The sequence below is a fragment of the Nycticebus coucang genome, chromosome 12 (genome assembly GCF_027406575.1).
Source record: "Nycticebus coucang isolate mNycCou1 chromosome 12, mNycCou1.pri, whole genome shotgun sequence".
In the NCBI taxonomy this organism is placed as follows: domain Eukaryota; kingdom Metazoa; phylum Chordata; class Mammalia; order Primates; family Lorisidae; genus Nycticebus; species Nycticebus coucang.
The window spans coordinates 28048993-28066165 of NC_069791.1; the positions used below are offsets into that span (position 1 = coordinate 28048993).

Below are 17173 nucleotides of genomic sequence, written 5' to 3' on the forward strand. Positions count from 1 at the left end.
TCCCAGCTACTGGGGAGGCAAGGGGACAGAGCATCGCCCGAGGAAGAACATCTGAAAAAGGAAGAAAAAAAATGAACAACAACAAAAAAAAGTACTTCAAACAAAGAATGAACAAGCAAGCTGAAATTAAAAAAAAAAAAAAAAAAGAATGATTGTTGGAATCTCATCCTAACTCTCTATTCAGTGACACAATGTTAGTAACTTGAAACCAGCCATGATGGAAGTGTTTTCACTAAGAACTTAGCAAACGCAAGCCAGGCTGTGTGCACCAGTACTCTCAGCTACCTATGTGAGTCTGAGGCAGGGGGATTGCTTGAACCCAGTAGTTCAGCCTGAACTACATAATGAGACTGTCTCTAAAAAAAGAAAGAAGGAAGAAATTGGCAAACCTTACAAATCAGATATCTCCCTTTACCTGCATCCCCCGAAAACTACTCGGTAAACACTTACCAACACACCACTAGCACTGAATTTCCATTAGTTGATTACTTTAACATCAAAATGTAGCTAATTAGGGTACAGGCATATTTCTCCACAAACATCCCTTTCAAAGCACTGTGTTTTCTTGGAAGCTGTTATGGAACTTCAGCATCTTGCTTGCTTGCTTTGAGTGGGGAAATCCTGCTAAAATGTCCCATTCATTTTTTTCAAAATTATCTTTATTCATTTGGAGTTAGCAATGTAACTTAATTAAAATATTCATTGCAATTACCAGAATACTCTTCTAAATATTTTGAATCCCAAAAGATTTGTGTGACAATCTTGGAAATAACTGAAAAAGAAATACCTGTCCTATCTTTGAATCTATACTTGGCACAAACACATACCAATTTTGAGCCTTTTCTTCTCATTTCTTATAAATTCCTACAATGGTTCACAGTACCAGTTCCTTGGGAATTGGTGTGGCCTGATCTTTAAATCTGTATGTTCCACATGTCTGATTGGAAAAGCTTTGAATGTAGCATAAGTAAAAATGATGGTTTTTGTTAGGGATAAGTCTGAAATTTCTGGCAAAGATTTATCATTTATTCTGCATACATTTCTCATACTTTCTCTCCTCCCTTTCCCTCCTTTCCTTCTTTCTTTCTTTTCTTTCTTCCCTGCTTCTCTCCCTACTTATCTTTCTTTTCTGAAAGGATAAAAGGGGGATAAGAGGTCGAGGCAAATTAGAGATAAGAATGAAAATGCCCAGGCACTTAAGTGTGCCCATGTAAGACCATGAGAAATGGTTGAGGCGCTCTCTGTCTTGCCCCAAGAGCAGTGAGAGTCACTGTTTTAGAAAACTCTTCAGGTCAAACACAAACCAGTCTGGGCAGCCAGCAATGTCATCCTTTAGGTGAAGAATTAAGTGCCAGAGACTCTTTTAGGATTATAGAACCAGTTATCAGGAATTTGAAAATGCAACTAGTCTGGCCTTCTTGAAATTTTTAGCACTGATCTATCTTTACTCTTGCTGTTATGCAACCCTGTGGGCATTCCTTGAGTGTTTATTGAAGGCCTGGCTCTACCCAAACCACTGTTTAAATTTCTGAGAGTTCAAAGGAGAATAGGACCTACCTTTGCCCTAGAGGAACTCAGGGTTCAGTGGAGGAAATAGGCACCTGAAGAGATAAGGACCACAAATTCCATAAGAAAAGAGCAAGTAGGAATAGACTGTGGAGGTATTGAGTTGGTTGCCTGGGGAGGCAGGAAATATTTCTGGGGAAAGTCACACTTAAGGAGCTATTAAAGGGTGAGTAGGAGTTTGAAGGTCCCTGTTAGTGGTAGCTCATTATTCTATCTTGAGTTCTTTGCATCATTTTAAAGTACTTTAGTCATATTAAAAATATGCATTCTTGGCTGGGTGTGGCAGCTCACACCTGTAATCCTAGCAGTTTGGGAGGCTGAGGTGGAAGGATTGCTTGAGGCCAGGAGTTCGAGACTGGCCTGAGCATGAGCAAGATCCCATCTCTACAAAAAAATAGCCCGGTGTGGGTGCATACGCCTGAGGCTGAGGCAGGAGAATCCCTTGAGTGATTTCGAGATTGCAGTGAGCTGTAATAACATCTCTGCACTCTAGCTGGGTGACTAAGCAAGACTCTGTCTTAAAAAAGAAAAAAAAAAAAAAAAGCATTCATGAAGCCCAGAGAAGTCATTAACTATTTACTATAGAAAAGTCTTATAAAATTGCCACTTTAATCTTACTGACACAGTCACACAATCTGTTTCTGCATTGTGAAGGCCATTCCAGAATTTATCATTACACATCATAAAACATATTCCTTTTTTGCATTTATATTTTATGCCACTTAAAGAGGAAAAACAGTTGGTAATGTATTTCTCCTGAAAATGACTTAAACTTCACTTTTTACCATGAGTAATTGTGTAGTAAATGTGTTTTGATAATTATATGATATACTTTTATATACTAAAATGTATAACTTTTTTTTTTTTTTTTGGATACAGAGTCTTACCGCCTACCTACCCTCGGTAGGTGCTGTGGCATCACAGCTCACAGCAACCTCCAACTCTTGGGGTTAAGCAATTCTCTTGCCTCAGCCTCCCAAGTAGCTGGGACTACAGTTGCCTACCACAACACCCGCTATTTTTTATTGCAGTTGTCATTGTTATTTAGCTGGCCCGGGCTGGGTTTGAACCTGCCAGCCTAGGTGTATGTGGCTGTTGCTGTAACCACTGTGCTATGGGTGCCAAGCCACAAAATTTACAACTGTCTTGGCTCAGTGCCTGTAGCTCAGCAGCTAGGGCGCCAGCCACATACACCAGAGCTGGTGGGTTTGAATCTAGCCCAGGCCTGCCAAACAACAATGACAACTACAACCAAAAAATAGCTGGGTTCTGTGGTGGGTGCCTGTAGTGCCAGCTATTTAGGAGGCCGAGGCAAGAGAATTGCTTAAGCCCAAGAGTTTGAGGTTGCTGTGAGCTGTGATGCCACAGCACTCTACCCAGGGCAACATAGTGAGATTATGTCTCCAAAAAAATATATATATATATATTTATAACTGTCTTAAAAGAAATTTTCATTGTCACTTATCACTGGTACTCCAACTAAGGTGGGCAGTAGTCAGAGGAAGCAAACTGTACCTTTAGAAAGAGAGGCTATCACGGGGCGGCGCCTGTGGCTCAGTGAGTAGGGCGCCGGCCCCATATGCCGAGGGTGGCGGGTTCGGACCCAGACCCAGCCAAACTGCAACAAAAAAATAGCCGGGCGTTGTGGCCGGCGCCTGTAGTCCCAGCTGCTCGGGAGGCTGAGGCAAGAGAATCGCGTAAGCCCAAGAGTTAGAGGTTGCTGTGAGCTGTGTGACGCCACGGCACTCTACCCGAGGGCGGTACAGTGAGACTCTGTCTCTACAAAAAAAAAAAAAAGAAAGAGAGGCTATCACTCTCAGTTTGTTCCTAATTAGCCAAAGGTCAAGGGCATGTTTCTTTGGAATTTCACTCTAAGGAAAAAATTTCTTCATGTAAATTTTTTATATATCTAATTATATCTATCTTCTCAAGCACACACATACACAAATATACTGAATTTAAACTGAATACTAAACTTTAGAAATTCACTACATCTACATTTTTTAAATTATGCATTTTCATTCTGTCTCTTATCCTGAATACTTATGACAGAAAAGGACTTACTTGGTCTAGCCTTGTACATAATCCCAGATAGTTTAGAAGATACTTAATTAAATGAGGTTCTAATTTTTTTCTCGATTATCGGATAACTACTTTTCTTTCTTTTTTTTTTTTTTGTAGAGACAGAGTCTCACTGTACCGCCCTGGGGTAGAGTGCCGTGGCGTCACACGGTTCACAGCAACCTCTAACTCTTGGGCTTACGCGATTCTCTTGCCTCAGCCTCCCGAGCAGCTGGGACTACAGGCGCCCGCCACAACGCCCGGCTATTTTTTTTTTTTGTTGCAGTTTGGCCGGGGCTGGGTTTGAACCCGCCACCCTCGGCATATGGGGCCGGCGCCCTACTCACTGAGCCACAGGCGCCGCCCACTACTTTTCTTTTTTTCTTCTTTTTTTTGAGACACAGTCTTACTCTGTTACCTCAGGCTAGAGTGCCATGGTGTCAGCCTAGCTCACAGCAACCTCAAAGTCCTGGGTTCAGGCGATCTTCCTGCCTCAGACTCCTAAGTCTCTGGGACTACAGGTACCAGCTATAACTCCAGGCTAATTTTTCTTTTTTTAGTAGAGGCTCAGGCTGGTCTTGAACTCCTGAGCTTAAGGGATCCTCCTGCTGTGGCCTCCCAGAGTGGTCCCAGGATTACAGGTGTGAGCCACCTTTTCTTTTCTGTACAACAATAGATCACAAAACAGACCAGAAGTTACTTTTTAAGACCATAATCTAAGTGCAGTTATTTGTGGGAAGTAATTTACCATAAAACTGTAAGCAAAATGGGAACTTGAGGGAACTATCTAGATAGTTCAACCCAGAGACTGACTTTTTTAGAAATAGAAAGGCAATTGAATCATAAACTTCAGCCTCCGTTATTTGGTTAGTTGCTTACGCTCTTCGTATTTGATGTATAAACATAAGCAATATGAAGTTCATAAATAATGGGATTGGCAATACTTCTAATATAATTATACTACCAGTCATAACCACATTTTATTTTGGTTATTTTAGATGTACAAACAAGTATGTGGTTTAATGATTTAAATTACCATGTAAATTTTTTTGGTAACTAATGTAAAAGGTATAAACAATACTTATTGGGTAAATAAGATCCTGTTTTTTGTTTTGGGGGGGAGATTTTTTGGAGATAAGAGACTCAAGCTGTCGCCCTGGGTAGAGTGCCATGGCGTTACAGCTCACAGCAACATCAAACTCTTGGGCTTAAGCTATTCTCTTGCCTCAGCCTCCCAAGTAGCTGGTATTACAGGTGCCCGCCACAACTCCCGGCTATTATTTGGTTGTAGTTGTCATTGTTTAGCAGGCCCAGGCTGGATTCGAACCCACCAGCTCCGGTGTATGTGGCTGGCACCTTAGCCACTTGAGCTACAGGTCCTGGTTTTAAATTTTTTTTTTTTAATTATAAACTTTGGGGGTGGGAGTTAAATTGCTATTTTAAAATCTCTCAATAAGTCAAAACAAATATGGCCATGCTTACGTAGCCACTCTTCTATGGTGTGTGTGAACCCACTTTTAAGAGTTACTGTGTCGGCTCGGCACCTGTAGCTTAAGCGGCTAAGGCGCCAGCCACCTACACCAGAGCTGGCAGCTTCGAATACAACCTGGGCCTGCCAAACAATAATGACAACTACAACCAAAATATAGCCGGGCGTTGTGGCAGGTACCTGTAGTCCCAGCTACTTGGGAGGCTGAGGCAAGAGAATCGCTTAAGCCCAGGAGTTGGAGGTTGCTGTGAGCTGTGACGCCACAGTACTCTACCCAGGGCAAAAGCTTGAGGGTCTGTCTCAAAAAAAAAAGAGTCAGCGTGTCTCATTAAAATTGTTAAGTAGCACAACTACCACCAAACAACCCCCTTGTACAGATCCTTACTCTTGCAACTAAAATTTTTCACTATCCTATTTATGTCTAATCAGCCCAGATTAAAAGTTGTATTTCACTGAAATACATAACAGTTCTCTTTGCTAAAGACACTCTTTATTCTTATCAATCAGTGTATGAATACTGATTGCCTAAAATTATGTGAAGAGGGACAATATGAAGGAAGAAGAATCAGTAAAGGAAACAAAAGAATAATTTTTATTTATTGTATCAAGAGAACTATTTTTGCTGATCTTTCCACACCAGTTAGTTCATGAGTTGAGTCTTAGACAGAAAAAGAAATTGTCAAAAATGTCTTTGTCAGAGATTTTTAACAGCACCCTCATGTTTAAGGAAAAAATATCTGTATAACTCAAATTAGAGATGGTATTTTATGAACTGTATCTTATAATACTGAAAATCTTTTTCCAAAAAAGTTAAGGCTATCATCATGGAATTTCTACTAAAATTTTTCTAATTCGTTATTATCAAAGACATGAACGGGTTGAAATGTCTAAATAAAGCAACTGATGCCATTTTTCCTATCCTGTGGTTAAAATCTGGGCCTAGCTCAGAAGTACAAGCTATCTGAGAAATATATGATTGATTCTAAGTCTTAACCATTTTCATTAATGCTAAGATGTCACTCCAGACCTTCTGGAGATGTTAAGAGCCCTTATTCAGGTTGCAGTGGCTCCTAGGTGCACTTTTTAAATTACTGTTTGCTGTTTATAATCGATGTCGAATGAAATTTGGCACCCTGCCTTGAACAACCTGTTCCAGCTAAACTGATACAGCCTACCAACCAGATGGTTATTTCCTGAATTGACTATTCAGAATGCTTTGGAAGGACCCAAACATGCAGAAAGCAGAGCTAAAGGATTTTTAAGGTTAGGTTTTCTCCCCCTCCTTCTGGCTTCTTGATGTGTAATAGATGCTGACGTCTTTGTTCGGTTAATTCTGCTCATCCTGAAAGGAAGAAGATACACAGGTCATTGCGCTGTTAGCAGCCTGAACCGTCGACTTTGGCTGATGTGTGCCGACACCTTCAGGAACTAACGTTGACTTCAGAGTAACAAGCAAACCCTTCTTTTGGCACAGAGTTTTTGTTCCTCCGCCAGTTCAAATGAGGCTCTCCTTTTGTTGTGCGGAACCACAAGCTGCCTCTGCTGCTTCTCTTGGTTAATCACAGACAAGACCCAACTGTTTGATATGTATCAGTTGAGAGTTAGACAAAAGCTCAGACCTAAATCTCAAGTAACAAGAGGAAGAAGGATGCCTCCTTATCAGCCAGTGTCTTATCGAGTGCCTACTTAGTGTTGGAATGGATTCTGATTGTCTACCAAATGCTTAATAGACTGGTACGGCCTGAGGCCTTACCATACAATTTACATCCCACAGTATTAGGAAACCTATAATTATTGGTGAACACAAAGGTGAATCTACCAATTCTTTTTTTTTTTTTTTTGAGACAAAGTCTCACTCTATTGCACTGGGTAGAGTGCCATGGCATCTTAGCTCACAGCAACCTCAAATTCTGGGGCTCAAGGGATCCTCTTGTCTCAGCCTCCCGAGTAGCTGGTACTACAGGTGCCCACCACCATGCCTGGCTAGTTTTTCTGTTTTTAGTAGGGACGAGGTCTCACTCTTGCTCTGTTGGTCTCAAACTCAAGCATTCCAATTGCCTTGGCCTCCCACAGTACTGGGATTATAGGAGTGAGCCACCACACCTGGTCTGAATCAATAATTTTTTAAAACCATTGAAATGACCACTAGCTCAGTGTGCTGGTTACACCTTCAGGACTGGTCCCACAGCCACCAGGCATTATAGGTGACACACACATGAACTGTGTGTTAGAACTGGTTACACCTTCAGGACTGGTCTCACTGCCACCAGGCATTATAGGTGACACACACATAAACTGTGTGTTAGAAAAGCACACCCCTTATCAAGTAGAAAAAAACATTAAAAAATATGCCCCTTAGAATTAACTAATAGGGGGAGAGTGGCGAAAAGATACACCACAAGCCTATTGTCGCCTGCCATTCTGACGTCCTGGTTACCTAAACATAAGCCTTTGACCATAAACATCTCCCATCAGCTCATCGTGTCCGCAGGCTGGTCGAGCACACACTTTACACTGAGCTTGTTGTAAAGATTTTTTCCCAGTGCTGGTCAACTAAGCACGTTTGACAGCATGCTGGCATGTAGCCACACACAGACAACCTCACGTGGAAAGGCCAGGAAGAATCCTGTTAGGAGCAGTTAACCCCAATTTTAAATGAGGGGCACGGGTCAGAATTTTCCAGAGTGTGATTCTAGGGTACCCCAATGTCAGGAATTTTATGAAAATGACAGGCTATGACACTGTCTACCAGAATGTCTAGTTCAAACGCTGAATGGCAGCTGTCTTTAACATGTCCATTCTTCGGTTTACCATTTGAATTTTAGGTTTAATCACTAATCTTAACAAAGACACAACCATCCTTCTTTTTAGTTTTAGGAAAGTTGGGGGTGGGGGCAGGCATTCTGTTTTCTTCTCTCTTTTTCTTTGTGACACTCAGGAATGTGGGAGATAAGTGGTCCTGGAGAGAGTCAAGAGTCACCGATTTGCCTTGAGATAAAACCCCTAAATCCTCCTAAATGGGCGAAGCTCTGTAACCATTTCCGAGACTTATGCGAGGTTCATTTTCTCTCTCTTTGCCCTCCACCCCCAGTACGAATCATATTGCTAGAAAAATTCTCCCTAATATCAAGCACTGGCTGGCAGCCTGGCATCCTCCACTGTGAGCTCAGTGTAGGTGAAAAACTCCCAAACAGTCCTGCCTTGGTGTGAACAGGAGCTCATCTCCTTCACTTAGCCCTTTCCTGAGGCCCTGTCTTCCTTGTTTTTAACTCCCAGTCCAAAGACCTGTTTTTTAAATTTCAGTATACAACAGTACACTTTCAGTTTACTTAAAGGTGCTCACGTATTTACTCAGACATGGGCTAGATTATACCAGGGGAAATAAACCCATCCTTTCATCAAATTCAGATCTCAGGTACTTGATTCTCCATTTCGGTATAGTCTATTGGTAACTTTGATAATCAGTTTTTATTGAGTACTATGTATATATGCTTTTGAATTTTTCAATGAGATAATTGTTTCAGTATATATAATTTGTAGTTGTGAAATGTTTTCCTATTAAACCTCCTTTGGGTTACATATGAAAAATAGTATTCGTAAGTATTTCTCTGTATTCAGGAGATTCTTGTAAAAAAATCAATTTTGCCTTCAGTCTAGCCATGTTAATTTTCTAGTTCCTGCAAGTTTAGTAGTTGTTCAAAAAATACTTTAAGATGGATATGTATCATTTTCTATAAATATTAATTATTTTCGGTGTAGTACAATACAAAGTACTTTCTGTCCAATGATTTCTATTCATGTTATAAAGTAATCTGCCCTTATTCATATTTCTGTGTAGTTGAGTAAGGTGGGAACTATTCTGGATATGCAGGAGCAAATACTGAAGCCAGGGGCTTCCATGTACTTTCTGTCAACAAAGATACCAGCTGCCAGAAACCCCTGATAAGTCCCATTTTGAGCGAGTAGAGTCTGGATAATACCAATGACAAGACAACAGTACGTGCATGTGAACCGGCAGCCCTGCCAACTTGAATTACCATTCTGACCCAAAATAAACACCCTGAACTTAAACAAAGCTAAGTCATCCATCTGCAGGGTATGTGGCAAGGAGGACAGACCTCTTGATTTGTCAAAGCCATTTTAAACTACTGCCATTTCTCCAGACCAGAGGTTGAAAAGGTCAAAGAGAAGCTGTAAAACGTGATAACAGTGTCTTATACTTGGGAACGGGTGGTATTTGCTAAGCAAATGGCAGGCAGAATGAATGTTAGATGACCTTCGCTCTGTTCTAGAGCCACCTGGGTACAGAATAAAGATCAGCCCTTCTTGTCTGAATTCACCACTGATTTGCTGTGACTTAAATTCTTTAGATTTCAGTTTTTTCCACACGTATAATAAGGAGACTAGAAAAGAGGCTTTTTCAGTTTCTACCAAGCTTCTTACATCCCATGATTCTTAAAGAGCTCCAGGGGAGTCAGAGATTCTTAATGTAAATGCTCATTTCTAGAGAAAAAGCTGTAGTAAAAATAGTTTTATTTCCAGTTTATAAACATATGCATTATCTTTTTCTAAGGGATAAAGTTTCTAACTTTTTCAGATACAGTAAAAATTAAATAAGAACGCTAACATTTAATCAGAAGAATCAAATGAGAACCAAAGTCATCAAATGGATTTTGTTAAAAATCAAAAATTTCATTATAGCAATTCAGCAACCGTTAAATTGTTAATATATTCTTGGTTTTAGGTGTATTCATATTATGTCCTCAACTATTAAATTGTGATAGTTAAATTGCCATTTTTGTGAATTATGTGGATTTCCTAGAGTTCAACCTAAAGATGTTCTCTCCATGGAAGCAGGGTACAATATTGTATACTCTCCCCCATTCCCTTTAGTTCATGGTATAATGCTGGGCACATCTGTTTCTTTAACAAATATACATGGAAAACAGTATTTTGGAGCAGAAAGCCTTTTTGAAATTATTTACTACAATTATATTATTTACAGATGAAAAACATAAGACCCAAAGGTTTCAAAGTTACTGTTCTTTTTGATGCTCAGAATGACACTGAGACATGGTAAAACAAGTCTTGAATGTATTTTGGATAGAATGTATTTTGCCGACCAAGAACAAGAAAATGTTCTGATACATTTGATAAGAATAGTTCTTAGCAATTAAAGTTGGCAAAAGGAAATAGGGTGCTTCTCAGGTTCTGAAATCCTGAAGGCACTCTTCTTTTGTCATTCTTGTTGACCGAGGTATTAATATTTTTGGAAAAAATATTTTGAAATAGTTGATGCCAATGAGAAAAATTTAATCCAAAGGAAGGTAGTAGCAGTAATATCAGAACATAAGCATAATCTGAATTTGCAATGTAAACCCCAAATGCACTGAGTTGCTATATTAGATAAACTTCATTTCTCTATAGGAAAGCAACCTCTAATAATAGATTTAGTTGCTGTATATAGAAAGGTGTCATGGCTTAATACAATTAGAAACAGGCTAAGCACAAAGATACTTATAGGTCAGGCTTTTGACTTAGGTCTTATACACTGGAAGCTGTTTTCTGTTACATCTCTCTGCCATTTTAATTTTAGAATCATATTTTAGAGCTTCTGGTTTAATATTCATCAATAACAGCTTATACTGAAACCTACAAAACTCCAAAATAATGTAGTCCAAATTATTCATTTATTTTTTGAGACAGTCTTACTGTGTCACCCTTGGTAGAGTGCCGTGGCATCATAGCTCACAGCATCTTCAAACTCTTTTGGGCTTAAGCAATTCTCCTGCCTCAGCCTCCCAAGTAGCTGGGACTACAGGCGCCCACCACAATGCCCGGCTATTTTTTATTGCAGTTGTCATTGTTGTTTAGCTGGCCCAGGCCAGGTTTGAACCTGCCAGCCTGGGTGTATGTGGTTGGCGCCCTACCCAGTGAGCTATGAGTGCCGCCCCCAATAACTGGCTTTAAAAAGAAAAGAAGAAACTAAGGTCCAGCTCAACTTTAAGTTATTTAGTGTTAAGACATGGAGCAAATTGGGACTAGGACATCTGGTATATTGCTGTGTCTTATGTACCATTGATTCTCTTGTTAGTTGCAGAACATTTGCCTTCCCATCTACACTCTCAAAAATGGGACCAAAATTAAGTAAATTAAGTGATTAAGTAGACAGTGCTGTGATCTTGGTACTTAGAGTGAAGTAGACAGAAGACTTTTATGGCCTGGTGACATGTAGCATGGACGTACTTTAAAATTGCATCCAGATCTGATGACTGTCGGGCAGTTGATTTATTGACTGCAGGATATGTCTGTCACACTTTTACAAGTTTGCAAAACACCTGAAAGAAACATGGAGGAGAATGGAAGAAAAAGTACCCAATGTACTCAGCCCTACTATGAAACTAATTTAGGGTTTTCACATGAAAGCTGTAACCCAGTTACAACCTAAGAATAGGGGGAAGGGGGAAAGGGAGGGGAGAGAGAGGGGAGGTGGGTAGAGGGAAGGGGATTGGTGGGATTACACCTGTGGTGCATCTTACAAGGGTATATGTGAAACTTGGTAAACGGTCTGTGAAGCTAGTGAATGATGCCCCATGATCATATCAATGTACACAGCTATGATTTAATAAAAAAAAAAAAAAAGAAACATGGAGGAAAGCTTCAAAACAAAGCCCAGTTGGGTACATGACCTAAGATTATGATGTTTTGTTTGTTTTTCCTGATAGAAACATGAGTTCGGCTGGCCCTGATGGGAGAAAAGTGATAAGAAGATGTGATGGGCTCATTGACTCGCTGGTCCATTATGTCAGGGGAACCATTGCAGATTACCAGCCAGATGACAAGGTAACCCAAGAGTTAAAAATCTCGCGTATCAAGGTACCTATTTGTCTTACTAAGACAATTCAGAATATTCTTTTTATTTATTTTTATTTATTTATTATTTATTTATTTATTTTTATTGTTGGGGATTCATTGAGGGTACAATAAGCCAGGTTACACTGATTGCATTTGTTAGGTAAAGTCCCTCTTGCAATCGTGTCTTGCCCCCAGAAGGTGTTATACACACCAAGGCCCCACCCCTCTCCCTCCTTCCCTCTCTCTGCTTTTCCTTACCCCCCATGACCTTAATTGTCATTAATTGTCCTCATATCAAAATTGAGTACATAGGATTCATGTCTTTTTATTTTTTTAATTTTTTTTTTTTTTTTTTCAGAATATTCCTAAGGTAGCTATTTTGGGTTTAGATTTATTTACTGACTCATTTGCTAAGTACAATATTCCCCATATATACTTAGAAATATTAAAATCTACCTAGCTTTATTTTGCTTTCTAATCTCGAGACCCAGATTTCTGATTAATCTGTTTAATAATTCTGTGGGTTTTTGAAAAAAGCCCAAGTGCTACATGTTCAGCAGTGAACTTAAATTTATCTCTTCCCTCATCCCCAAACTTGCTCCTCCTCTGTATAATCCTTCTTAATGGTTATTACCATCTACCAGAAGAAGACAGAAATCTGAATAACCCTAGATCACCTCCCTTCCCCAATGTCCTCTGTCCACTGAGTACCTAACCATGTACACGCTGCCTTTGGAAAGGCTTTGGGTTCATCGGCTCCATTCTAGTGCTGCTGCTCCCCTCCCAGTTTGTGGATCTTTTATACTGATTTTTGCAACACCCTCCTCTTTGGTTCCTGCAAACAATATCTCCTCCTCTTCTCTCACTCAACGTGACTACTAAATTACATATCTAAATACAGAGCCCTTCTGGCCACACTCCCCCAAAGTAAGCTAGAAAGCCTCTCCAGTATTTTAAGAAATTAGGCTCGAGTAGTTTCCGTAGCACAGTGTTTAAAGCACCGGCCACATGCACTGAGGGTTGCAGGGTTCGAACCCGGCCCGGGCCAGCTAAACAGCAATGACAACTGCAACAACAAAAAATAGCCAGGCATTGTGGCAGGCATCTGTAGTCCCAGCTACTTGGGAGGCTGAAGCAAGAGAATCTCTTAAGCCCAGAAGTTTGAGGTTGCTGTGAGCTGCGATGCCATAGCACTCTACCAAGGGTGACATAATGAAACTCCATCTCGGAAAAAAAAAAGAAAAGCAATTAAGCTCTAATTCTTAGCATTGTATTCCTGAGGACTCATTATTGAAACTTAGCCTTTCTGGCCACACTCGGTCCACAGTCCTGAACACACCCAGTCTCATCCAGTAATCCCCGTAAGAGCTGACACCTGCAGCCTGTGATAACACATCTGCAAAGGGTATCTGTGTGTGTATGACCAACGTTCCTGTCCTGTTGTCTCAGGCCACAGAGAACTGTGTGTGCATTCTTCATAACCTCTCCTACCAACTGGAGGCAGAGCTCCCAGAAAAATATTCCCAGAGTATCTATATTCAAAACCGGAATATCCAGACTGACAACAACAAAAGTATTGGGTGTTTTGGCAGTCGGAGCAGGAAAGTAAAGGAGGTATGTTGAGAGGTCTTTGAAAGAATGAGAGAAAGGGGGAGAAAGTGTGTGTGTGTGTGTGTGTGTGTGTGTCTGAGTAGTTAGTGTATGATAGACAGTATTTTAAGTTTTTTTAATCCTTATGTCAACCTTTTGAGGTCTGTCTTATTAATATTCTCATTCACCCAAGAGGAAAACAGAGGTACAGAAAGGTTAATTAATTTTTCCCAGAATAATGTAGCAGATAACTGGAGATCAAATTCAATCCCAGGCAATTTGGCTCCAGATTTGCACTGTTGGTCATTGAACTATAGGGCTGCTGCATGCTCTGTAGATCAAGAAATAAGCTTAATACAACGTGGCCCGTAGTATATAAATTGTTTTAAAATTAAAAGCAGACCTGAGGCCGAGCATGGTGGCTCATACCTGTAATCCTAGCATTTAGGGGGGCCAAGATGGGTGGATACTGAGCTCAGGAGTTCGAGACCAGCCTGAGGAAGAATGAGACCTCATCTCTAATAAAAATAGGAAAAGAATTACTGGGCATTGTGATGGGTGCCTGTAGCCCCAGCTACTTAGGAAGCTGAGGCAAGAGGATTGCTTGAGCCCAAGAGTTTGAGGTTGCTGTGAGCCATGATGCCACAGTACTCTACCCAGGGTGACAGAGTGTGAGACTCTGTCTCCAAAATAAAAATAAATGATAAAAGCAGTCTTGATGTTTGGCTTTGGACACTCTAAAACCAAACTTTGGACATACTAAAAGCAAATCCCATAGGAAGGAATACACATTTATTTCCATACCAGCATGAAAACTGAAAGAATGTGACTTCCCCTGCTCCTCTGGTATTTGTGAACTTGGAGAACAACCGGTAAATTTAGAACCCTGACACTATCCTGGACACCCTCCCTAGACTCTGAGGGAACAGGTCTGCTTTTCTTATCTTCAGCTTTAGGATGGTTGTGACTAATTTAGCTTTTAACTTAACAGCAGCCTGAAAATTGTAATAGAATGACCTGTGCATAATTCTCTGAATTCCCTCACTGTGAAATGTCAAGTTGGTGGTGGGAGAGGGCGTGTTATTAAGAAGAAATAATCATCATGGGCTAAAAGTTAATTGGAAATCATACGTATTTGCTTTTTAAATTTCTATTTCAAGGGCTTCTTATGCAAATTATTAGTCATTTAGGCAGTATTGCTGGTCTCTTGGACTGAGTGTAGAATTAGAGATATCACTTGAAGTGCATTAATTCTGGATTCTGATTGTGTGCGGGGTCAGCAATACCAGGATGTGCCAATGCCGGAGGAAAAGAGCAACCCCAAGGGTGTGGAGTGGCTGTGGCACTCCATCGTGATAAGGATGTACTTGTCCTTAATCGCCAAGAGCATCAGAAACTACACCCAGGAAGCATCTTTAGGGGCTCTCCAGAATCTCACAGCAGGGAGTGGACCGGTAAGCACCATACCTCTTTCTACTTTTTAAAATAATAACATTGTAGGCATTCCTGTATTGGGTTCAGAGATGAAACAATGAGGTAAGGGCTAAAGTTTTTTGACTTTAGTCAAGAACATTCTCAAGAATTACCAGAGAATGAGTCAGCGTTCCAAGACTGTGAGCCTTCGCGTTTGCAAAGCCAAGTCATACTCAAGGGAAAGACTTACAGATAATTGTATCTGTTGGTACTCTCAGAAGCCTCCCTCAAACTGGGTAAGCAAAAAGGAGTATCTTTGCTCATGGAACTGAAGAATCCATGGTGGGTCGTCTTTCTGTCATGACTGTGTTCAGGTGTTCTAGTGACTATAACTGTGACCTTTTCCATCTCTGGGCTCTGTTTTGTTCTGCTGGTTTTGTTCTCAAAGAACGAAACCATATGTTAACAAAGAAAGCCATGAATTATTTCAGGCTTTTATTTTACCAGCCCAGTGTCCTAACCAGAAGAAAAAAGTATTATTTTCCCAATAGTGCTGTTAAGAACTCACAGAATGTGCCCCACCGGCCTTACCTGGGTCCCTTGCACATTCTGAACTAGTAGCTGTGGCTACGAGGCTGTGATGTTCTAATTGGCCAGCTCTGGGTACCATGCCCATATGTGGACTGCAGGGACACGGGTTTGATTGGGTGAGGATCATACCACTTGTAATGCATGGGCTAAAATGGTAAAGGAGCAGCTGCCGAATGGAAAATCAGACTGTTATTACCAAAGGAAGGAGGAATAAATGCTGGGCAGGCAAAAACAGCAGATGTCTGCTGCAATATGGAGTGGGAAAGGACATCTGTGCTTTGTGTCCTAGAAATTCAACAACAAAATAACAAGCTGATTTTTTTCCCATTTTATCGGCAAAGTCAAAATACATAAAACAGTAAAAGTTTATTTCATTCCCCATTTATTTTATACCAAGTTCATATTTAGGTATTCCATAAATATTTGATTATTTAAATTAGGCTTATATGCTTTGCTTTGGTCATAAAATAGAATAAACTCCCCCAAAAGAGCTCACTGTGTGGCCAATCTCTAATTATCTAGCCCCGTGGAGAAAAGCACCCTTGTAGATAGCAAAAATATTACTTGTTCTTGAGAAGCCATATTTATTCTTTAATATAAGTGTGTTTACACAGAAGCTTACTCTCTGTTTAGAATAAAATTGTGACATTTTAAAACCAACATATCTCTTGTCTTAGCGTTGTGTTTAAGAACACGACCAAACTTTCATCTCTTTGACTTTCTGTAAAATATGCTTGTGCACAAAGTGAAATAAACTGGGAACTACCAGGGAGCCCTTGATGACACAGTGACATTAATTTATCATCTTATTTCCCATTTCCCTGTGCTAGGTTTCCCCAAACAATTTCTTTTACTACAGAAGGTCTCTTATTAATATACAACCAACTTAAAAGAAAACAGCAGAAATTAAATTAGAATGTGTGTGTGTGTGTGTGTGTGTGTGTGTGTGTGTTTAAGCTTGATGTGCTCTGAGTTTGGGTCTATATAAGCTAGTCCTTTAAGCTTAGATATTGGCCTCTTCCATTCTAAGAGCCTCCTATAGAATCCAAATAGGCCAGGGGTGTTTCATGTTCCTAGGGACACAGGGATATACATGCCACTTGAACTCTGAATATGTAGTTTATTGCATAGATCCTGTGTTCCTTCATTCATTCACTGAACAGACATTCCTTTGAGTGCCTGTTACACAGCAGGTGCTAGCAGTGTGGTGCCTATTACACAGTAGTAAATAAGACAGAATTCTTGTGTTAGTGTAATAATCTAACTGGAATTTAAAAAAAATTTTTTTTAAATACTAGGAAAATTTTGAGATACGGTGTCAAAAAGGGCCCAAACAAGGAAGATATCTTTATAATTGTCCTAATTACATTAAGGCATTTAGAATCCTACATAACCTTAGATTAGTCCAGTCCCCTAAAGAGCCAGGTGAGGTAGATCATACTTATTCTCCCAGCACTTTTGAGAGGCCGAGGCAGGAGGATCTCTTGAAACCAGGAGCTTAAGACCAGCCTGGCCAACATAGTGAGACCCTATCTCTTAAAAAAATAAAAACAAAAAATTATCCGGACATGGTGATGTGTGCCTATAGTTCTAGCTTCTCAGGAGGTG

At 40.2% G+C, this 17173-nt stretch overlaps 1 protein-coding gene across 2 annotated transcripts in view; it reads left to right on the forward strand.

Moving 5' to 3' along the window:
• Positions 1–17173, forward strand: part of PKP2 (plakophilin 2) — a 118075-nt gene that overhangs the window by 57101 nt on the left and 43801 nt on the right. For both annotated transcript variants that reach the window (XR_008373380.1, XM_053556933.1), the window contains exons 7-9: positions 11842–11959; positions 13421–13585; positions 14842–15015. Coding sequence is in view for 1 of the 2 variants with exons in the window: in XM_053556933.1 (XP_053412908.1) it covers positions 11842–11959; positions 13421–13585; positions 14842–15015 (457 nt within the window). In the remaining variant the exon portion in view is untranslated. The remainder of the gene's footprint in view (positions 1–11841; positions 11960–13420; positions 13586–14841; positions 15016–17173) is intronic.